Here is a 25043-nt window from a genome sequence, read left to right as displayed (position 1 = left end):
GTTTATGGGCCACAGTCTGCCAATTTGTGGCCAGGCTTAGGACAGCTCCCGCATATGGGCTGCGTTGGGACAGTACAAATAAATGGCCTGAGCAGCAGGGCCCTGCCTGCCTCAGGAAAGAGTTCCAACCCAAAGGCCTGGGGCCCCAGGATCAACTGGTCCCTGAGCATGACAGACAAGAGAAGAACAGCAGGCATGAGACGGTCAACGTCCAACTTAGGACACACAGCACTGGAGAAGGTCTTCTCAGGAGTGAAGAGCGTGCTTTGAGGGCTGAGTGAAGTGTTTCACTTCACACTTTATGGAAACACATTCATGTGCTTTTTTTTAAACTGAGGATGATGAGAAAATGAACGAGGTGCTGCTACCATCACATGCCCACGCCTGTGGTTCAGAAAGAACAAACAAACCACTTTCCAGGCAAGGGCTCACTGTCAAATAACAGAAATGCTGACAACAAGACAGCTCAGAATGTGCTTTCTTTTCAAGAGAAAGAGGCTCCCCGTGGCTCTCACTGGTTTCACTACAGAATGAATTCCCAGGGAGATGAGAGGACAGAGAGGTCCGTCTCTACTGCCCCTCTCATTTTCTATGTGAAAATGTGCTCCGGTCTACATATTTTACTCCTCCTTTGAATAACACCGGCATCTTACATCTGGGAGGCAGTAGAGTCTAGGGCACAGGACACTGGGGCTGCACACGGTACAGCCAGCCCTCCTGGGTTCTGTGATCTTGTCTGGGGCTAATTAGCTGTGATCTTGGGCAACAAGGTCAAATTTCTTCAGTCAGAAAATGGAGATAAGACCCACCTTCTAAAGTTTATATGAGTTAACGTGTGCACTGTGCTTTGAATAGAGCCTAGCATGGGCTAAGAACCAGGGAAGTATTGATTATTTTTATTATTACGTGCATTTTTACCAACTACAGGTACCTCAGGATGTGTGCTTAAATTTCCTCCTCTGGCCGGTCAGGTACTATCCTCCTTTCTTTTTTCTCTTTTTTTTTTTTTTTTTAGTTTTTGAACCTTTTATTTTTCCTGGTGTTTATTATTACCAGTTTGGTTTTCTTAAATTTGAAAAATCTGTAATTATTAATTCACTCACAGACTTTGAACAACAAAAAAAGTCTCTAATATATTCAAATATACTAGGTGTTTTAATAGCTTTTTTTAGAAATCTCACTTGAATTTTCCATCTTCCAGCATTTCCAGTTGACTTCATACTCTTCTCCCTACCAACTTTCCCCTTTAATACTTATGTTACTGTTTTAGAAACTTTAAGGCCAATAAGATCTTCTTTCTCCTCCAGAACAGATTGCACTCTCTCAACTTTGCAATTTTTGGTACCGGGGATCGAACTCGGAACTTTGCAATTGAGAGGCAGGCACCTGAACCACTGAGCTAAATCCCCAGACCTAACTTCACAATTTTTAAGGACACCAGAACCATTTTATTTACCTTCCTCTCCCTCTTCTAACATTACCACTTGTCCATGTATTTGTACATCAAGGCTAATAACTTACATTCTACTCTGCAGCCATGATTAAGTATTCCTTTAAAGATGAAAATCATACACAACATTTGCATTATAATTATTTAAATGTTATTTACAAAATAGCCAAGTTTTATGCTATGACTGGATTTCCTTTTCTTTGGCTCCAAGGTCCTAATGCAAGCGCTGTTCACAGGGACACTGACGTAGAGTCCATTTTCTCCTGCTTCCACCATTTGTTCAAAATTCTGCAGCGTTTCAGGTCCAGTATTTGGAGCTATCCTCCTCTCTTAGGGATGACCAAACCGAGGCTTAATAGCTGAAGGCCACTTAACTGCAAATCTTATTATTATAAGTTAGATTGCCTTTCAAGGGTTTTAAAATTACTGAATGGGTTCTAGAATTTCCTCCTTTCTGCTTATTGGAAGAAGTTTCTTAAAGGAAGAAAAGTTTGTATTAAAAAAAAAGTAAATACTGCGCAAGCGCAAAGACCTGAGTTCAATCCCCAATACCAAATAAAAAAGTAAATAGCTGGATGTGGTAGTGCATACTTGTAATCCCAGCTCTCTGGGACACTGAGGCAGGAGGATTCCAAGTCATGAGGCTGCTTGGGCAACTTAGTGACTTAGTGAGACCCTATTTCAAAATAAAAAGTTAAAAAAAAGGCTGGGGATGTAGCTCAGTGTGAAGGCCCTGGGTTCAATCTCCAGTATTACAAAAAAAAAAAAAAAGAGTAAAAAAAAATAAGTGCCATAATAATGAATATACAACAGGGATTGAACCCAGGGCCTTGCACATGATAAGTACGGACCACCACTGAGTCACACCCCCAGAACTGCCGAACCTCAAATGAAACGTTTCTTGACTCTTCAGCGTCAACTTTTGTATTTATCAATGCTACATCGTTGTAAGGCAGTGACAGAGCAATCATCACACAGGAACCCTCATTCAACCTCAAACAGCGACAAACTGAGTACGCCTGATGTTAAAATATGAAACTTACGGGAGTAGCTGAGTCCCTTCCTTCTGCATAAATACTGTAACTGATTCATATAGTTTAGGTAGGTCATCAGAAATAGCTTCTATGTTCTACAGAGACAAAGCTAAATGAGACAACAGTCTCTGAAAAGTTGCTGCAAAAAAGAAATGTAGGGCCGGGGATTTAGCTCAGTGGTTTCTCCGCCTGCCACGTAAGCGCAAGGACCTGAGTTCGATCCCCGGTACCAAAAAAAAAAAAAAGAAATGCACGTTATCAAGATGTTTAAGTTTTAGAAAGGGGGTTCAATACCTACATACAGCTAAAATAAACCATCCATGATGCAAAACTTTCATATCTAATGTTAAAAATTTTGACTCAAGATTAGCTGGTGAGTCTTGCAGAGAAACAAAGGTACACTTAAAAAGATGTTTGTAGTTTATAGTCATGCCACATGTATAACTTCTGACACTAGCTCAGGTCCATTGAAATTCTGTACTTTTTTTTCCTTTCATTTTTTCAAGTTTTTTTTTCTAATTCTAAAATTCATACATGTTCACCGTAGAAAATTTGAAATGTAAAGTATAAATAAGAAAAAATTTCACCTATATTATCTGACCCTCTAAATTAGAGAGACATTGTTAGCATTTTGGCATATTAGCACAGTAGCACCAATATTTTACACATCCTAGTAATTAAACTTTTGCCATATAGTGTTAAAATTATTTTTTCAATTTTCCTTTATCAAACAATACATGCTGATTGAAGTAAAGCCAGAAAGCACAGAAAATTTCAAAGAAGTAAAAACAAAACAAAACCCTAATGTTAACTATTTTGACATTTTTTTCTTCTACTCGTTCTTTTAATGCACATTTTCTTTTTCTTTTTTTTTTTTGTTTTTTTTGGTACTGGGAATCAAACTTGGGTCCTTGAGCTTTCGAGGCAGGCGGTGGAACCACTGAGCTAAATCCCCGGCCCTTTAATGCATATTTTCAAAATTATTGCTTATTTAACTCATGGGGATTCTCCTGACTCAGCTTCCTGGTGCTGGGATTACAGTCATACACCACCATGCCCAGCTAGAAGCCAGTTTCTGCCTTCAACCAGCCCCTGGGTGATCAGAAGATGGTGTGGAGTCCCTGCTGCTACAGGGCTGGAGCTCATGAGAAGGCTGAGCACAGCAAGGGCCATTCGAAGCATGGGTCTTCACTCCTTTCCATCTCTTCCCCCTCAAGAGCCAGTCAAGATGAACTGAGCAGGGAGTGACTAAGCGGCTGGCGGATCCTTCTTAGTCTCCCTCTGGAGTTTCCAGTTACTCATGAGAGTCTGGACTTGAAGCTGACATCATGGTCAGTCATGCTGCAGGGAAGTGGGCAGGCCGGTGAGGCTGCACCCCCCTCTGCTTCTGGCACCGCTCTGTGTGCCAGGTGCTGTGGGTGACTCAAACCCAGATGGCACATTCCTTGCTCCCCACAAATGTGCAGTGCACTTATGGGTGGCAGAAGTTAACATTTTCTGGTACTGGGGATCGAACTCAGGACCTTGTGCTTGTGAGGCAGGTGCAGTGCCACTGAGCAACATCCCCGGCCCAAGTGAACATTTTGAGAAGAAAATGAAGAAAGATGAGCTGAATTAGAGTGTTTGTCTAACCATGCAGAGCCAGGAATCTTGCTTATTTTGCTCATGCCTGGGTCCCTAGGGCAGAGAACACTGCTCAGCAGTGATATGTGCCCCAAAAATATATGCTGAATTAATGAATAAATACATCCAGGACAGAACCTATCCTTGATAACCACTAGCAGCTGAGCACTTCCTCTGTGCCACACCTGTGCCAGGGGCGCTGCCACACTAACCCAACCCAGGAATCATGGAAAGCAGTGCTCTTACCCTCACTTTACTGGTAGGAAGTAAGGCGCACCGAGGCTCGGGAAAGTGCCCATGGGCTCTCAGCCAGCAAGCAGCAGAGGTGGGATCACAGGCAGGCAGTCTCACTGCAAGGCCTGTCTCTGCCACATCATGCTGCTTTTCAAGCATAGGCTTGTCAGTAACTCGGGCTCCACCTGTGGCCAGCCCCTTCAGGATGACTTGGCCACATAGGGTCTCATTCTGTCATCGTTCTTAGTCATAAGGTCCAAGCACCCCATAAGGAGGAACATGTGCACCAGGAGTGAGTGATTGAAAGACACCTACAGGGTGTATTTCACCAGGCGCGCCTGTGTGACTGCAGCTGTGGCTGGTTCCGTCCCCATGTCCCATTAACTCAGCTCTGTGCCTCAGAAGGTACACTCCATCCAAGTCATCTGTCTCAGAGGCGCATTCACTAGTTTCAGCAACAGCAGCTGAGAAGTGTGGGTGGCTTGGTAAAACCTGTTTGCAAGACCAGCAAAACAATCCGAAAGGTGTGTCACAGTGACAGGTGGCAGCAGCTTCCTAGATCATACAAACTCCCAACCTAAAGTCAAATGATCGGAGCTCCTCTGCATTCACACCTTTTCCCTCAAGAAAGTCTTACCCCCTCAGTGTTTCTTACAGTCCTCTTATATCTCTGATATTAAAAAGGGGGGGGTTGGTAGATAGGTAGCAGTACCTAAAAGTTACTAAAAACTTAAAAGGCTAAGATATATTCAGAACATCTATGCAGCTTGATACAGTTCAAAAAATCAAAACTGGAAACAGACATTCTTATCACCAATATTTAGGCAAGTTTGTGTTTAGACTATGGTTTGTTTTGAAGAAAAGGGATATCTACTACTCTCTGTGCAGAGATTCTCTTTGTTTCTAGTCTTGTTCCTCTGCAAATTATCTCCCTCCTGGCTGCTGGAGTTATCCTCTCAGAACACAAATCTGCTTAGCTCATTTGACTTAAATAACTGACCAACCCCCATTGCAGTGTACAGGTCAGGTGGTCAAGGGATTTGTCATCTGCCTGGGATGCCCTTGAGAGGTAAAGAAGGCAGCTCTATTAATGATTATGTTGGGGCAACAGGCAGAGACCAAGACCGTCCCTGGCAGTCTAGGATCTGTTGTGACCTACACAGAAGGTGCCTGGCAGCCTGAGCTGAACCTTCCTGGGTTAGCCTGGGTGAGGCCTCTGCCCTTCCCAAGCTTCTGTGTGGGCCAGGTGAGCACTCATCTTCCTGGGCAGCTGAGATAAGCAGCGGGTCGACCTCTCTGCTTCCCAGCACTTCAAAATGACCTTTGTGGACCTCTGTCATCTGTTTTTATGCAGGTTGCCCTCTCTAGATTTTGAGTGCCTCAAGGCTGGGGGCTTTAAGACATCCTGATGGCTATTATGACTTGTAGGAGGGTGTTTTGTATGATTTAAGTATTCAATAAATGTTAGTTGATTATGAATAAATTCCATAAAGAGATTACTTGACACCTTTTAAATAAATACATGGAGACCTATGTTGTAAATAAGTGTTTTATGACAGAGCCACCGGCTGTCCTGGTATCACAGGAACTTCTTTGATTTTTCACATAAGCAAGTGTATGAAGAAGGGACATTCTATGAGCAATCTGCTGTCTCAGGAGTGAAGACAGCATAGGAATAGTTCATTTTCCACTGTTTACTGAGGATGTTTCTGCTCTAGGCCTAAGTGCCGAACCTGCTAACCAGTGACTAATCTCAGAAGTGTTGGGAGTGGTACTGGACACAAAGGTCCATGGGTCTCCAAGCTTTGACTTGAATGTGGTGCTCTCATACTGGCAGGGCCAATTTTGCATTTGTACCTACAAAGAAGATATGTGTGAAATCCCTGGGTAGCTCTTTCCTATCTAACCTGTATTCTAGTGGTGAACTCCCAAGGGAGTGAAAGACATGCCCCAGACTGAGACTGGAAAATGTCACCTGTTGCTAAGTGAGCAATGGCACACGCCCAGGAAGGTGAGTTTGCTCTCAGTGTTTTCCCTCTCCCAAAGCACTAATCCCAGAGGGATGAGCACTGACTGGTGAATTCTCCTATCTAGTTAAATCTGCATGTCTGCTTACACACATAATGAGGAAGTAAATATACCTCAGGAGTCATCCTACTACGACAGCTTTTCAACTGCTGTTGATCTATAGCATGTATAATTTGAATTTACTAAGGAGTGAGAAAATAAGATCTGGGAATAAAGGAGAGATAAAAAGTCAGAGGATATGGGTGAGTCACTGGATGGGGATGGCTATTTCCCACAGTTCCTGAGAACTAGAAGAAACCACAGTGTAGGGAATTTTGGTTAAAAGCAGAACCAAATTTCCTGGGCAGGATGTTTAAGGTCATTAAAGAAATCACCAAGGGAGCTGTGGAATACATTCCCCTGGAGGTCTTTAAAAACAGAGCAGGGATTAAGTAGTCAGGATTGACTGTCTAAACCTCACCACTGTCCTGAGCTGCCCGGGATCTCTAAGGTTCTCCCCACAATCCCTCACCCTCACCAACCGCCCACAGAGACAGCAGAACTGAGAACCAGGGTCAAGCAGTCATCTCATCTGTTCCCCTCAACCATAGAAAACCTCTATTTTTTGGATGAAAAGCAGCACTACCTGAAGTCTTCCTTCATTTAATCAGTCTCTGACAGTCAAAAACTTAGATTCAAGGGCCGGGGATTTAGCGCAGTAGTTCCAGCGCCTGCCTTGCAAGTGCAAGGTCCTGAGTTCAATCCCCGGTACCAAAACAAAAACAAAAACAAAGATTCAGTCAAACTCCCTTGGTTAGAAGATAGGGCATGAGACAGTTTCTTCCTGTTAACCCTTAGACATAGTAAGCCTCTTTTGACACTCTCCAAGCTTTCAAAGCCACTGCTGTCCAGGTCAAGTAAATCTAAGACTGGGTGAAACCCCAGCTTGACATGATTAATGAGTGCATGGATGGATTCTATAATGCCATGCTTCACATCATGTCTGATGTATTAAAGAAAGATTACAGAGTTATGAATAGAAACTGGCACACACACGAAGGTGTCTATCAATGCTGTAAGTGATCATCTATGAATCAAGGTGGCCAGGGCACATGGCTTTCTATGGCTTGTGTTGGATGAGGTGAATCAGTGAGAGGTGAGCAGGGGTGTACAGGGCTGGAGAGAGAACACCAGGAGGGAAAGGACATGTGGCAGCAGGCGGGTGGGGAAAGAAGATCTTGCTGGTAGGTAAGAGGTCAATAAACGGACTAGAAGTTCCAGTTAAATACTTACAATCTTCCCTATGGCCCTATCCTTAGTAGGAGCTTTCTAAGTATTTCTTCTGCTGCAATTTTTTAGCTCCTTTGGACTGTATCCTGGACCAAGTCTTTCTTTCCTGCTGGGAACTCTCAATTCTACTTAAGTGTGCCAAATGACCTAGAAAAGCTTCAAATTTAGGCATGGGATGGTAGTTCCTTATTCTCTAGAAGGCGGCAGGGCACCAAACAGGGTTTAATTAGAAATGTTCAAACTTCTTCAGTTCATGAAAGGCATCAACATTTTCTTCTGACACTTGGTAGCATACCCACAAGGACCTTCTAGCACATTTTTACAATGGGAAAATTTGAGTAAAATTTTGAAGAAACAAGGCTTTCAACCCTATTTCTCCTCGTTCAATCAATTTGGGAAGTCAAAAGGCATTTCCGGTCGACATCCAGAACATCTGATTTTGTCAAGGCAATTAAAAACATAACCTTAGCATACTCCTTAGCAAACTAATCCATACAGAGGGTGGAATCAAATGAGAAGCAATAGTCCCTTGCTTGACTCAATGCTCTCTTCTTTCACACTTGTTTTAAATTACTTCTATTTTCAGTCATTTTCACAGTTAATTCCAATCACTATATAACATGCTTATACCGTCCTTGCTTAACTTATCAATCTTAGATAGGATCTTCTGAGTTCCTTTTATGACAGATCTGGGATTATATCACTGATGACCTCCTCCTTCCTCATCTGTAATTTATAGTCATACCACTTCTGATTATCTTCATTAGATAGTATATGTATCCTTTATTTTGCTTCATCAACAAGAAACTGTGTTTCTTTGTATTTTCTAAGGTGAGACCATTAGCATCTCTATCTTCACTCTAGCATTTCTATTCTTCTCTCCCACCTCCACCTCCTGTCAGCTGTACTTAGTAGCAAGGATCTACATCTAAGGCTCCTTTTGGTCCAGACCAAATGCCCTTCATACTTCCTGTAGCTCTAATCCCAGGACCTTTGACTGATCTTGTCTGTGTAGCTAAATCCATTAAAAAAATCGTTACGCAGGAGCCTCAAGCTACAAAGTCTTGCATCCTACTTATTTTGTATTTTTACTTACTGATGAAAAATTTGAATCAGTACAATAGATTAATAAAATTTTATTATAATTTGCTTCCATCTATATTAAATGTTATTTGGTTAAGTAAAATACTGGATATACAGTACATGAGGTGTGATTATGTCCACCAAGGAAAGAGGTTTTTGGATGACTTATGGTAGGCACTTTATTATTTTTGTCCTCTCAGCTGCAGTCAGTTATCTATCTGCTCAGGAAGCTCCCTCTTTCCACCTAAAGCAACCAAAACCTTGGCCATCACCCATATTCACCCTTAGATGTGTTTCTCCTAATACTGTTTTCCTTTCCATTATCTTTTTTTTTGAAACAAGGTCTCACTATGTAGTCCAGGCTGGCCTTGAACTCACAGTGATCCTCCTACCTCAGCCTCCTGAGTGCTGGGATCACAGGCGTGCACCACTATGCCTGGCACCTCCATTATCTCTTAAGGATTCTTGTTTCTTCTCTTTGGAGTATACCTGGATCCTGCCCTTCAGAGAAATGCTCGCCAGGGTGCAAGGTTGGGAACAAATGCATCGCGCTGGCTCCAGAATTCCCACTATGGCTCTCTGCTCAGCTCCCTCCAGTGACAATCAATCTGCAATGGTTAGCACACCCACAGCCATGGAGAGAAAGTGGGGCTTTTTAAAAGGTAGGTTCCTGTTCTGCTAACACCAACAGGGTACCTTTTTGTTTCAGCTTGTGGTCAATCAATGCCTGGTCTGAGAGACAGGACAACAGTGAGGGTGCAGAGAGAAGACGGACAGGAACCTCAAAGCCACAAGAAGCTTACATTTGGTTCCTTTTTACCTGCTAAAGAGCATCCACTAATAGAATCTGAGAATAAAATTGCAATAAAATTAGCTCATCGTTAGGAGGATCAGGGTGAGTCAGGGAGAAGGAACAGGAAGCAAGTCAGAATATCTACTTTCCCAAAGAACCCTGCAGAAGTGGCAAGCTTGCTGCTTTGCCCTATTTGCTATTTAGGTTCCAAGCACTATGACTGATGGCAAGTTTTTAAACCATAAGGCTTATATTTAAAGGAACCTGGGTCTCCTGACCTTCTTACTCCTTTATCTAGGGTAGAGCAGCAAAGGATAGCACATTTAGGAATCTGCATTAGTCACCTGCCAAGGGTTTCTGAGGACAACTGTGACTTTCTAACTCTAATGCGTCATAAAAGGAAGGTGAAAACGTCTTTTAAACAGTACAAAACTTTAAAGAAAATTCGGTAACACATTTCAAAAGCAAGTCACATACTGTTCATATTCCAGAGGCACCTAAATTGGATGAAAGGATATGGTGGCGGTCCATGTCCCAAACAATGTGCTTCTGTGGTCACATTTGTATATTTTTTCTTAATCTAATATCAGCTTTGATTCTCTACTGCCTGTTTCTCAAAAAGTATAAGTAATTTAGAATAGAGAAAATATGTAATATCTAACAGTCCATAGAGGCTTGTTAGGGGTTTTGATTTTAGTGTATGTGCTGCCGAAGCGTGCACATTGTCAGGGATTCTGATGTTTATTTTTCTACCTTTCCTTCTGCTGAGGTATACTTTCAGTTTGAGTTCTGCTCTTCTGAACAGATGGCTATCATTTAACTAACAACAATGTTGTGTTTATTTACCAAGGGCTCTGAGGATAGAAACACAAAGTAATGAATATGATTTAGCTTCCACTAGTGACAGTTGAAAACAGAGCCTAAATCAGAATCTAACAGATGGAACTTTCAAAATTCAGAAACAGATTTCAAATAGACCCTAGAGGTGGCTCTTAGAGGGCCTGGGTTTATAAAACATAAGTGGTGGTTGGCAGAAATTGTATATATAAGAGATTAGCAGAATATGGCTTTGGAACTTCATATACATAAAGTAAATTATTTGGTGAAAGTATTTTCCTGTCTTTATAGCCCTAGGTTCTTTTTTTTTTTTTTTTGGTACTGGGGATCGAACTCGGGTCCTTGTGCTTGCGCAGCAGGCAACGAAACCACTGAGCTAAATCCCCGGGCCTCCTAGGTTCTTTTTTAAACCCATATGAGAAGTCTGATATATTGCAATAAAATCCTAGAGGGTCATACAGGAAGTGAGTCTCATGAGGGCCCCCCGTGTGCGCGGTTTGGAAGTCGCGCCTCCATCTGCTCCGGGCACCACCGCTCCACAGGTGCAGACTGAGCGCTCTCACCACACACAGCCGTCACTTCAGAGCCTTGCTTGCCTCCCTCATCCGGGAATCTGCCCCAGCTGGCCACACCTGGAACGTGTCTACAACTGGGTTTTCAGGTTCTCACCCATAGATCAGACACTTGGAGCTGGTTTTCTTGAATATGTATAATATGAAAAATTAAACTTCTGAGTTTGAAATTATGGAATTCAGACTAGAAAGAGATAAGCTAAAATTTTAAAGATGAGAATATATTACCAACCAATCTTTTGAATCAATTTTTTGTGTGCAATTCGGCTTTTCTCAACACTTTACCAAAGGCACTTTCAAAGCCACTACACCTCTTTTTAGGCCGAGGTGTTTGACCGTGGTGCCCTCCTTTCTGAGAAGTCACTTCTCCTAACTCTCTTCCTCCTTCTTGTTCATCTGTGAAGCATGGGAATGGCCTAGCAATTCTTTCTTCTTTTCACTCTACATGTCCTCCTGTAACCTCCTTATTTTGGCATAAATTTGACATTACCTTTGAGTTCCATGATCCCCTGGTCATACCTACAGACCTTTCTAGTATTTCTTGTCACTGCCCTCCACATGACCCGGATCTTGTCACACTGTTTTCACGGTAATGTCAATGCATTCCAAATACATCTTTTATATTTTGTCATGGTGTTTACTTCTATCCAAAATGCATTGCTCTGTCGCACCTGAACATCTCTCCTTGTGCTCAGTTCCACTCACATTTATTAACAGCTTTATTGAAGTATCCATGACACAAATAAACTCCATCTAAAATATACAATTTGACAAATTGAGATGTGTATCTATCCATGAAACCATTACCACACTCACAATATCCATCACCTCGAAAGACTCTATTGTATGTATGTGTCTGAAAATCTTTAATTCATCTTTATTTTTAAAAAGCTACCAATTCCACACAAGGAACATAAACATTATGTATTGCAAACATACCAAAATGAAATACACACACATACACAAAGAGGATCAAGATGGAGTGGGGAGGGAAAGGGAATGAAAAAAAGGAATTAAGCTGTATTATGTATATGTACCATTTCCCCACAAGGAATGTAAACATGATGTTCTACAAACAAGGAAAAAAAGGTATCTTGGCTTGATACAGAATTGGAAGCTGACACTTTTTTTTCTTATGTACCTACAAGACGGTCTACTGCTTTCTTGCTTGCTGTTTCCAAGGAGAAACTTGTTATCATCCTTATTCTTTTGTATATAATGTATCTTTTTCTTCTGGCTACTTTTAAGACTTTATTTTATCATTAGTTTTGAGCAACTTGGTTGTGATAAATGCCTTACTACAGTTTTCCTCTTTCATTCTACTGTATTTATTTAGTGACTGGGTTTCACTGAATTTTTTGAATCTATGGGTTTATAACGTTTTCATTAAACTTGGAAAATTTCCAGCCACTATCCCTTCAGATATTTTTCTCTCTCCTCTCCCCTTCATTGGGGACTTCATTGAAGTGTATATTAGGCCATTTTAAGTTATCCAATGGTAGATCTGCTCATTTTTCAAAAGTTCTCTTTTTCTGTGCTTCATTTTGTTTTCTATTGCTGTCTTCAAATATACTAATCTTTACTTCTGCAATGCCTAGTATACTGTTATTCCCATCCATTGTTTTTTCATTTCAGACATTGCAATTTTCACTTCTAGAAGTCTGATTGGGTGTTTTGGGGATATCTTTCACATCTTTAACTTTTTTGTCACAACACAGGCATGGTAACTATCTTAGTGTTCTTGTTAGCTATTTTTAACATCTCTGGCATTTTTATTGATTTTTTTTTTCATAAGGGCTGTGTTTTCCTGTTTCTTTATAGGCCTGCTAATTTTTGGTTGGATGCCAGACCCTGAATTTCACCTACTTGGGTGCTGAATTCACTTGGGTCTTTTTTTTTTTTTTTTTTCCGTTCAGGGGATCAAACTCAGGACCTTGCACTTGCCAGGCAGGTGTGGCACTGCTGAGCTACATCCCTGGGCCTCACTTGGAAATAATTCAGTTTTTTGGATGTTGCAGTTGAGACTTGTGAGAGGAGACCAGAGAAGTGCTCAGAATAGCACTAATTTTCCCCCACTCCTACAGCAAGACCCCTCTGTGTATTACACTCAATGCCCCAGGAAGTGTAGCACAGCACATTTTACAGTCTAGTTGCTGGGAACAGGCACTGTTATTCACTTTCTGGGGGTGCCAGGTATTGGAATTTCTTTTTGCACTGTTCTTTCTTCATCCCCAGGTAGTTTTCTTATGCACATGTGCTGATAAGCATTCAGCTGAATACACAAGAGAAACCCTTGCAAATCTCCAGACCTCTCTCCTCTCTCTTACTGTCCTGCAAACTCCAGCCATCAGCGTCTCCAAAGCTCACCAAACTCTGCAATGGGCTCCTCTGCCTGTGCTGTGGCTTGGATGCTCCCAAGGCAGGAAACTGGGGCAACTGAGTGCTCCTTTCATTTGTTGGCTATCTCTCAGGAATCACTGTCCCTCACTGCCTGAGATCCAAGTCTTAAAAAATACTGATTCTGTAGTTTGTTTTTTGGTTTTATCAGGAAGGAGGGTAAATCTAAATCTCACCTTTGTTACTCCATTTCGGCTAGAAATAGAAGTCTACATTTTCAACTCAGAGATTTCCTTGAAAGCCCAGGACTAATACAACGCCTCCTTGATGACTTTTTTTCAGAACATTTTCCACATCTCTCACTCTTTTCTTCTAAAGATGTACTTTGTCCTTTGTGCTCTAAGCCATTTTCTTTATACTCCTATAAAGTTATAATGATGAATGCATTTTTCCTGTTGATAGAGCACAATAGATGACAGAAGTCTGGTGTAAGTATCCCCATGCCTAAGATAATGTCTGATATGTTTCTGAGCCAGAAGAAAAGAAATATACATATTTACATAGCTGTGAAACAGATTGCTAGTACTTTTTCATCTTGCAAATAGAAATATATACATACACTTTTTTAATTGAATGAACACATTTGGTATACCCTTTTAATCTTTCAGACAGACCACAGAACAAAAGGTTCTGATGTGCTCAAAGGCTTATAGTTAGCTAGTGTCAGAGTTGGGACCAGGAGCCACATTGTCTTTCCTGTCAAAAACCAGTTCCTAGTAGGTCTGTTAATTCAATGCATATGCTAAATAGAGAAGGCCAATAATTGCCATGCATCAAAAAAGTGTCAGATGTGGAAAGTTACTAATTCTGAATGGCATAATTTAGCTAGACTAGGATTGTTATTTTCATTTGTCTTGGTTAGCAAGCAATATAATATCCTTTAACAAATTGTTCCCTCATATTTTTTTTTTCCTGAAAAGTTCTCTGAGTCATCTAGTACTGCTTTTCCCATTTTATACCCAAATTCTTTTTCTCCTTATACTCTCAGTCAAATTCTTTTCATTTTTTATGATATTCTAGGCCTGGTATCTTTCTAAGACCAGAATAAAACTCATTGCTTCATTTAGAAACAATTCTGTCTTACCAAGGATCAAACTGATTTTTTCCACCATGTAAATTTTATATGAATTTACTGGTAAACAGGTTGCCTTGTTTCTTGAAGAAAAACCTGTCTAAATCTCATAACATTTAAATAATTTTTTTCTGCTTATAAAATGTATGTCAGTTATAGAAAATTTGACCTTCCATATTTTTTGAGGTCATAAATATCATATCAGCTATTTCTTTTGGTTTCAGATACTGAAGAAAAGGAGTCTTGGAATAATTTCTCAATGTGTCAAAGAAGAACTAAAGGAAAGAACTGCTGTTACTTTTTAAAGAAAAGTCAGGAGAGTTCAATGAATTCAAAGACCATTAAGGAGAGAAGCCCGGGATCTGCAGAGGATCTGGCTAGGAATGTATGCCATGTGTAAAACAACTGAACCTGTCATACTCCAAGCTAGTGTTCTAGAAAATACTGTGCCCCTTGCTCTCTGGCAATTCTGGGGATAAATGCTGATGGAAAGAATGATCTCTTACTCTCTTCTCTAGAGGGAAGTTTCTTATCTGCACTCTAGTGCTCCATGTGATTGAGAGAATCATAGGTATTGGAGTCTTAGGGACAAATGTGGCTCCAGGAGCTTTCCTACCCTACATGTGTGAATGACAAAGGCAGGTGCTATTCTGCACTACTCAGCTCTTGCCAGGGAGTTGACCACATATGGATGTGGTGCCTCTGGTGGAGCCATACAGATATGTGTGACAGGAGGGAGAGGGGTTCCAGAAGAAGGGCTGCTGGACAGACCAAATGATAAATGTCTCTACATACAAGTTTCCCAATTCCCCAAATTAATATTTCCATCATTCACTCTATCCCCTGAAAATTGCTGTAGAATGGGATGAAGTTTCCTTAAATTTTTATTTTATTTTATTAGTACATATTTGCAATACATAATATTCACATTCCTTGTGTGGAGTTGGTACGTGAACATTAACATATCTTTTTTTTTTTTTTTTTTGGTACCGGGGATTGAACTTGGGACCTTGCGCTTGTGAGGCAGGTGCCGGAACCGCCGAGCTAAATCCCCGGCCCCGAACATAACATGTCTTAATTCCTTTTTTCAACCCCTTTCCCTTCCGGCTTCCACCTCTTGATCCCCTCTGAGAACAACCTATCTCTCTATTTCCTATTATCTTTTTTTTTTGGTACCGGGGATTGAACTCAGGTCCTAGCGCTTGCGCAGCAGGTGGCGAAACCACTGAGCTAAATCCCCGGCCCTATTTCCTATTATCTTTTATTTAGCTCTTTGGTTTTACTCTGGGTTGGGATGAAGGTTCTTTAACCTCTTGGTTCTTTGCTGTCTCCGAAGCCAAGAAATCTGGGTATTTCTTATTTTAGGGGTGTTCACTCCTCATAACTACAGAAGTAGCCAAAATATAAAACAGTGGCGAAGCTACAAAGGTGAAGGAATTTTACACAGTTTCTTTCCCATGAGCATTTCTAATTTCTGGGTTTGTTATTGAAGGCTGCATCTGCCTTTCTAACCTCACTCCTGCTTTTCTTTCTCTATTTAACTCATTTTTTTTGGCATGTAGGGGCCACATACATATATTCTATATCAACTCATGTTTTCCATGTTCCTACTTCCCTCAAGTAAACAAATATTTCGCACTCCCAAACATGCTTGGGCAGGATGTCTGTGTCATTAGGTTTTGTCTCATTGGGCAGTTTTATATTTTTATACTTGTTTTCTCCCCATACACAAAGTTCAAGGGTGCCGACATGGGTTTTACAGGTTCCTATTTAATTTTTCAGGCTCATTTCTTGCTGTAGTCCCTTTGGTTCCCTGCAGTCACCCAATTCTCCACACGTACCAGGATATTTTTCTCCATCAATTTTTGCATATTCTGCCCCCCTCTCTGGGGGAAAATCTTTCCCCATTTCCCATGCTATCCTTCTTGTGGGATTCAGAGCTGTTTACAGAGAAAGGACAGAATGGTCTGTTCTTTGTGTCCCTCCTACACCTATAGCCCAGTCTGTGGTGGGTGCTTCATGAATGCACACTGAATGAGGACATGAAAATAGAGCAGTATTTGTTACAGATAAAACACCTGGTTATGTTATGCTTACATAAAATCCTGATTCCAATATAGCTGATAAGATCCCAAATAAACACATTAAGAAAGCTTATGAAAACTCCATTAACAAGTTATATATCTGACATCCAATTTAGGAAGAAAGTCCAGCAGATAGCAACCAGGGTATTGTTCATTAACCATTTGGTAAATTCTTAAATATCTCACAGGATCTCCATTTTGACATAATTGTAAAGTTTTGTGCTACAGCCTTTAAAAATATAATATGCTGCCTGTAGGTGTATATTACCTGTGGAGATGTTGAAAAGAAGATCAGTTTTCCAGTACTTTTAGGATTTACTCTTTCAACATGAAAGGCAATGAAGGACACGTCATAAAGCAAATAAGTTTTTTTGATCTGCACAAAAATCCCCAGAAAACCTCCAAGATAAAAGCAGGAAGAGCTGAGGATGACTATGTGCCCTGCACATCCTCTAAGGGAGCTTCTTAGTGTCCACAGGTGCAGTGCAGAGGGAGAGAAATGGAGTCGGTAGACTGCTATGCCTCACCACTGTTTGATTTTGATCCTGGCTTAGTCACATTGACAACCCTTTAAGATTTCTCTCTGCCTGGGTTTGGATCCCAGCATGAGGGCTAAGGGTGTCCTCTGTGTACTCTTTGGTGTACAGCAGATGGGTCTGAGTACACACATAAATAGGTTGACTGCATTATGTGAAGCCTGCTATTTGCAGGTGGGCCTTCCTATGTGAGAGTGGACATGTGGAGCCTCCCACAATCTTCATGGGGTAATTAAAAACCACTGCTTAGACTGACTGATAGCTCCTCTGGCCCAGTCAATGTTATTATCAGAATCCTTGTCCTGTGTGATTTTTCTGCCAATTCTTATCTCATTTCTAATCTTCCTTGCTTCCTTAATTCCCCCCACCCCTTTCCTTGAACCTCAGCCCTCCTTCTACTCCAACCTCTTTTTACTGGGGCAGTAGGAGATGTTTATTTTGCCCTTGGTAATAATTTGAAAAAAATTGAACATTTAATGGTTTCATTTAAAAGAAATGAATGACAATGGTCTCAGCAAATTGGCTATATCAAAACCTGATGTGCTTATGTTGGTCATTTTCTATGTCAGCTCCTGAGGCCAGTGGCTCCAAACTGTGATGTGTGTAGGGACCACCTGGATAACTTCTCAGGATGTGGACTCCTGGAGATGATGACGTAGAGCCTAAGAAGTGCCTAAGCATCCTGAGGGAATGCCAGTGCAGATGTAGCACACACTTTAAGGAGCCCTGATACAAAAAGACTACTAGGGGGCCGGGGGTTTAGCTCAGTGGTTCCACCACCTGCCTTGAGAGCGCAAAATCCTGAGTTCGATCCCTGGTACCAAAAAAAAAAAGACTGTCAGGGGGCCGAGGATTTAGCTCAGTGGGCTGCCGCCTGCATTGCAAACACAAGGTCCCAAGTTTGATCTCTGGTGCCAAAAAAAAAGAGACTGTCATTGTGTTTTCATGGCTGTGTGCTGTTCTATTTTTGTGAAATACGACAATGTATTTAACCATATTAATTTTGATGGACTTTTATATGATTTCTATGTGTTCTCAATTTGAAACAATGCTATAACATTTGCTTTTCCTGCCCAGCCTCACTTCTGCTTCATGTGGGAAATGTTGGCCTCATACAGCTCACCCCAGCCACTCCTACCCAGCTCTGCCTCAGCCTTTCCAAAAATGCCGGTCTCCTGGTCTGATCAGAGATTGCCATGTTCTGGGAAACTCTGGCTCCTCTGGCTACAGCAACTGCCACTGGGGTAGGTGTCTTACCCATGCTGTGACAATCTCATTGTTCTGGGTTACAGTTACTGGGTTAGTTACTGAGTTAGTTAGTCCCTGGGATTTTTGGATGATAGTTCTGAGAATACGGCCCTTACTTCCTTTCGGTGGCAAAGCTTGAAAATGAGATCCTAGGAGTCATTTGCAGACATTTCCAGTCATGTGGAAGAAGCCACTGCGGAAGAGTGAAGCTGGCAAGCAAAGAGAAGTGAAGATGAAAGATGGAGATTGTGACAGCTTTTGACTCCCTGATCATAGCTGTTCCACTTCCAGAAAGCCCCAGGAGTGCGCATGCTTTCTGAGGCATTTGATTGTTAAATACAAATGACAACTTGGCTGGGCATATAATTCTTGAGCCCTAACCTTTTCCCTCTGAAAAGTTAAGATGCTGTTTCAGTGGATCCCAGCATTTCCTGCTGCAGAACAGAAGATGAAGGCAATCCTGCTTTTTTCCTCTTTGTATGGCAATCTCACCTACCTCTAGGTCTGTGTGATTAAAAAGTACAGATGTGTTATTAATCCTGGAAATTAAAAAGGCCACTATGGTAACAGGCACTTTAGATCATCAGACAAGATGTTTTCAGTACAGGAAGATATTCTTCTAGTATGTTTTAAATTACCATATTTTATTAAATATGTCTTCTCTGTAAGATGTACCCTTCGTTTTTGTATTGCTAAGAAAAAATGTTGCCCATTATAACGAAGAGAATCCATCAATTGTAAGTCACATTCCAATTTCAGAAATGTTAACATTTCAATAAATGTTATTTAGAATCTATGAAATACAGTATTACTTCTGCTCAGTCTTTTTCAAGTACCTACCATTTGAATGCTAACTTTCTGCTCTCAGTCATCTGTCAGCTTTTAAAAATCACTGTCCTTTTCTTCCACATGCTGAGAGACCACCTCAAATTTTCCTTTCAAATAAATTCTACTTTCTGCAGTATTAAGTGCTATTTTCAGATTTTAATGTTGATTTAAGTTCTCTAGTATCTTTTCTTATTTAATTCAAATAACTGAACATTTTTATTCCTTTCTCAGCAAGTCTTCTCTTCACCTCTGTCTTTACCATCACTGGTATATATAGAATCTATGCTTTCTTTTTTTTTTTCTTTAATTAATTTTATTGGTACATTTAGGTATACAATATAATGACATTCATCATTGGAAATTTGTACCTTTAAGTAATCTATCTTGGTTCTTATTTTTTTCCCCCATTTCCCTGCCCTCCCTTCAACCCCTCCTTCCCTCCGTATTTACAGACTTTGTTTCCATCTTTTCATTTTTTGTCATTTTCAGTCAGAATTTCTTTATGGCCAGCACCTGAGGTTACAGCTGTGGTCAGGCAAGCACATTCCTGGCTAAGTTGTGCACATTTACAGTGGAAAAACAGGGCCCAGATTCCACATACTCCTGGTCGACCCTGCAGCTGCCTGTAGTCCCAGCATTATGGGAGTCAGAGGCAGGAGGATTGCAAGTTCAAGCCCAGCCCGGGCAACTCTGACTTAGCAAGAACCTGCTAGACATACAAAATATGAGTTCGTGATTTCTAAAATCGAAGAATTAGTTCTAGAAACAACAGAGGTTAAGAGTAGGAAAAATTTATTGAGAGAAAGATAGCTTCTGTCTAAGAGAGCCAGAAGGGGGACTGGAAAGTGGGTTTCCCCGAATCTATGCTTTCTTAAAGCATACAGTTTCTCTGTATATAAATATTCTGTTACAATGTATTTTAGAAACAGGCATTTTTTTCCCCCTTCAAGTCTTATTGTTTACAACTTTTGTACTGTTACTGTCTTTCCTGATAGACCCATAACTAAGGAATCTCAGTCCTTGGGTTCTCCCATAAAAGGGGCACATAGAGTCTCCTGGGTTCCTCTTTCAGTCCACCTGCTTGTAGTTAGAATTCCTTTCTCAGCTCCTAAGCTGGGGAGCTGGCTTATGTGCACAGCCTGTAGTTGTGGTTTCAAAGTCTTTTACTTCTTAAGAAACTGCTGATCTGAGCAGGAATCCCTACATCCTGCTTCCTCGTCAGCTCACTGACAAGGAGTCTGAAATTATTTCTAATTCTTTAGTTGTTAAAGCAAAGCGAACGAAAAGCTGCAACCCTCAGCATATAACACACCATGGCTCTTCCAGCCCATAGCCCTTTCAGCTGCTGACTTACGATCTTGAAATACCTAATCACTCTATCCCCAGATGCATTACACTCCTTAGAGCTGTACTGTTGGAATCAGTGCAGAAAAGAGGCATTTGTAAAAGGAGGGACACTAGAAAAGGTTTCTTCCTTTCTTCCAGGAAGAAAGAGGACAGAGAGAGCATCTTCTCATAGGCAAAGTGTACAATGTCAGTGAGGGAGGGCTGGAGCAGCCTACTACCAGTGGCCCCTGATCAGCCAGCGATTATCTACTTCACAATCAATATTCAAGTGTGATTTGCAGAGAATCTTCCACATCAGGCACTGTTTTGAACACTAGGAAAACTCCAGTGAACAGTAGAAATAAGCTCTCTGCTTATGTGGAACTTATATTTCAGTTGGAACATATGTAAGAAACAAACACACAAGTAAAAGTATGGCCTCTCCTGAGAGCCCTGGGGAGAGATGAAGCCAGCGAGAGAGGGGCTGCTGAAGCAGGGAGAAGAGCTGTTCTTGAAGGACAGTCAGGGAAAGGCTGCTGGGGTGTCAGAGGTTAAGGACTCCCTGTCCGTAGCTCTGGGGCTGAGTGAAGTTTCCAGCTTCTGGAAGGTTAACATCTCTTCCAATATTTTCATGTCTATCTCTATCAGAAGGCACAGGAGGGTGAGTTGTGGCCTCTCTTCTGCCATAATGAATTAGTTGCTTTAAATTATGATTTTATTTAAAAATATTACTGTTATTATCAACACTATTTTGTGTCTTTGTCTTTGCACTGAGCTACATCCCCCCCCCCCCCCCCCCGGGGATCAAAGTCAGGTCCTTGTGCTTGCACAACAGGTGGTGAAACCACTGAGCTAAATCCCCGGCCATGTCCCCCTTTTTTGAGACAAGGTCTCACTAAGTTGCCTAGACAGGGCTCAAACTTGCTGTCCTCCTGCTTCAGCCTCCCAGAGTGTTAGGATTACAGGTGTGTACCACCACACCTGGCTAACTACTATAATTTTAAGGAGAATTTTTTTTTCTGGTATTGAGGATCAAACTCAGGACCTTGCACTTGTGAGACAGATACCGGAACCACTGAGCTAAATCCCCAGCCCTACAGCTATAATTTTAAATAAACCAAATATTCCATTGTGATGGACCAAAATTTAATCAACCAATCCTTTGTGGATGATAATCTACATTATTTTCAACTCTGTTTTATTTACACATTTTTAGTAGGAATATGAGTTACTATGATGAGCAGCCAGGCTTGGGGAAAGTAGTTTGAGAACCCAGATCAGGAGCCATGAAAATGTGTATGGAGTTGTGGAGAGACACATTGGGTTACAGCACTAAGGTGGCCACAGCAGCTGGCTGGACAGGAGCCAGCAGCTGAGACCCGAGGGAGGTGGCTCACTGTGCTCTCTTCACCTCTTGTCAGTAGCCCTTATCTCTCCTGGTCCCTCGCCTCTACTTCCCTGACAGCAACAGCGATGCTCAGCTGCCAAGTAGTGGCCTGGTTCCTACCGTGAGCACAACCATGGTTTTAAGGGAGAGTTAAGCAGAACGTAAGGAAGCCACAACAGGGAAGCAGGTCAAATGTTCAGTTAAATCCAGTAACAGTGTGCCTTTAATTAAGCAGATATTAAGGATACTGCTGATGAGAAATAAGAGGCAGATGGCACTGACTCCTGGCTTTTATCCACAGAAATAGAACAGGAAAAATAAGCAATTTCAAGGCCTGAGATTGGGCCTATACTGAGGTTTCGGGCATCAAGACAGGCAAATGCCTGGACAGCTGCTTAGGGCAGATGGGTCCTTTGACAGCTTAATACCCAGGGTTGCTGGTGACTCTGTAGTTAGGGCAGCCAACCTGAGGCCATCTGTTTACTAGTGGACAGAAAAGCTCACAACCAGCAGGTAGCTGCTCCTGAGGATGGAATGGAAACCAAGAGTCTGGTTCACCATATTCAAAACCAAACCACTGCACACAGGAAAAGAAACCTTGCTTTGTGGCTTTGTGAGGTACACAGGACCAAACAGAATGGTGGTATTCCATGAGGCTGTATTTGGGATTATTGCATGATGTTGAAAGGCCATTAGATAGATCATTCACTTAGAAAGTATCTTTTGTCTTATTCTATTTTCCTAAACAAGAAAGAAAAATAATAGTGAACCCACAGCCATCTCCAATATGCTGAAAACTAGCTGCCATTTATTAAAGTGAAAAATTTAAGTAATATGTGTATTTATTGTAAGAGGTTTACAGTGAAAAATAATCCTACCTACTACCTCTTGCTCCAAGTACTAGGGTTGCAGTCTCCTCTCCAGAGACAAACATAGTTACCTCTTTCCTTCATATTTTTTTCAGATACAGTCTATAATACCCATAATTACATGTGGGTACTTGTCTATATCTGTATCTCTATATATTGTTAAGTAGAGGGGAAAGGCAAGGTTCAGAATGGGGTATGTAGCATACAACTATTTGTGTAAAAATATTGCAATGAGAGATATCTATAATAGAGGTTACAATACAGATCTCTCCATAATACAGATCTTTTTTACACAAATGGTAGTATTGCTACACAGATTGTTCTGTACCTTGCCTTTCTCTTTTACTATATTTTGGAAATGATTTTATATCAACATAGAACTTTCTCTCTTTTGTGGTACTGTGTGCATTTACAATGAACAAAGGCATGGAGAAGTACTGCAACAAAGAAACCTGTTCAAATTCATTAGCTTCTCTGAAGCATATTTGGCTTTGGGTCCTTACTACTCCTGGTGTACTTTACTTACTGGTCCTTGGTGGAATTTCTAATCTGTAGAATACTGTCTGAATTTGCTTGTATAGCTGTACCAGGTGTTTCTGGATGACATGTCTTCTAACTGGTCTGTGCTTAAGCCACACTGGTCATTAGATATTCTTTTACTTTGTGTGTGTGTGTGTGTGTGTGTGTGTGTGTGTGTGTGTGTGTTGCTGGGTATTGAACCTAAAATTCACACATGCTGGGCAAGTGCTCTATCATCAAGCTATACCTCTAGCTTTCCTTTTTCTTTTCTTTTTTTTTGGCTTTTTGAGACAGGGTCTTGCTATATAGTTCAGGCTGGCCTTAAACTCACCATGTAATCCAGGCTGGCCTCGAACTCATGGCCATCCTCCTGCCTCTGCCTCCTGAGTGCTAGATTACAGGTGTGCACCACCGTGCTCAGTTCCAGCCTTCCTTTTTAAACATTTTTGGATGGTGCTGGGGATGGAGCCCAGGGCGTTGCACATGCTGGGCAAGCACTCTACCACTGAGCGAAGGCCCCCAGCCTTAAATATTCATGATGTCACCTTTTGGGATATACTTTATTTAAAGACTCTTCAGGGCTACAGGTGTAGCTCTGAAGATACAGCATGTGTTTAGCATGGATGAGGCCCAGGGTTTATTCCCAGGCACCAGGAAGAAAAGAAAAAGACTGTTTTCAGATGTTTTACAAAACATGAAATGTATGTATATGGGTGCTTGGAGGCAGGAATAATAGGCACAGGTTGAATAAAATACTGGAAGAGGTGGACAGAGGCTAATTTACACTTAGTTGTATTTAGCTTCAGGATTCATGTGGGAGGAAATGCTAGGAAAAGTTCTTGGCTCCAGCTCATGAGAGAAGATGGTGACGAGGAGAAATCTGATAAAAGTGAAAAGCAATAAGCTTTGTCTTTTTAGTTTTGAATCATGAAATATTTCAAACATCAGTGTATTCTTTATCTAGAAGTTTGACTTGGATTAAAAAAAAATCTTCCATGTCTGTAATTACAAACATCTGTAATTTAGTTGTAACAGTTTTTAATGTCTGTGTCTGCTAATTTTAACATCTTTGTCAGTTCTGGGTTAGTATTAGTTGGGCCCCTTTTCTCTCTCAGAACGGGTTATTTCTGCCTGGTAATTTTTTTTTTTTTTTTTGCTACCGGGGATCGAACTCTGCACCTTGCACTTGTAAGGCAGGTGACGGGAAACACTGAGCTAAATCCCCGGCCCTCTGCCTGGTATTCTTGGACTGGATATCAGACATTGTGAATTCTACCTTGTTGGGTATGGAAAATTGTGTATTCCCATAAATATTCATGTGGTTTGCTCCAGGGCATAAATTACTTGTAAGCAGTTTGATCCTTTGGGTCTTGCTTTTAATATTTATTAGGCAGCATTTACTACAGCAGCCTTTATTCTAGGCTCAAACCCCCAATACACTGAGGCGCCATGAACTGAGTGCTCCATCTGCCTGGTGAGGAGACATCCTGTTCCTGGCTGTGTGTGAGTGCCGAATGCTCTTCCCCTGCTCTCTCAGATAGTTCTCTCCCCAGGCATGGGTAGTTTTCTCTTCCCACTAGTCAGTACTCTGGGATACTTAAGGGGATCTTATACGTATATCTGAGTTCTTTTTCCTCACCTCTCTCCTCTCTGGTACTCTGAGCAGTAAACACCATTGCCCTGGTCTCCCCAGATCCTGCTCTTAGCCCTCTGGGCTGGGGCGTCCACTGTGTTCCACTGTGGTTCCCTGTGTGGGCCATGGGTTAGCAGCTCCCACACAGGAGGACACTGGGGTAGTTGATTGTAGGGCTCATTTGTGTGTTTTTCACCTCTCAGAGACCACTATCCTTTGCC

The 25043-nt window shown here is 41.4% G+C and overlaps 1 protein-coding gene across 5 annotated transcripts in view; it reads right to left on the bottom strand.

The window, feature by feature from the left end:
• The window catches only part of Myo1d (myosin ID), a 334710-nt gene that overhangs the window by 49766 nt on the left and 259901 nt on the right, over nt 1-25043 (bottom strand). Inside the window, exon 22 of one of the 5 annotated variants that reach the window (XM_004870607.3) lies at nt 13499-13712. The exons of the other annotated variants lie outside the window; for them this stretch is intronic. Within the exon in view, the coding sequence (XP_004870664.2) occupies nt 13682-13712 (31 nt within the window). The 3' untranslated portion in view covers nt 13499-13681. Of the gene's footprint in view, nt 1-13498; nt 13713-25043 lie in introns of those variants that run through there. 5 annotated transcript variants of the gene reach the window in all.

Source organism: Heterocephalus glaber, unplaced genomic scaffold (genome assembly GCF_053883595.1).
Source record: "Heterocephalus glaber isolate CG9 unplaced genomic scaffold, H.glaber_assembly_v1.0 deba00001564, whole genome shotgun sequence".
In the NCBI taxonomy this organism is placed as follows: domain Eukaryota; kingdom Metazoa; phylum Chordata; class Mammalia; order Rodentia; family Bathyergidae; genus Heterocephalus; species Heterocephalus glaber.
The sequence above is the reverse complement of the archived record's forward strand: the minus strand, read 5'-3'. Positions and strand labels throughout refer to the sequence as shown.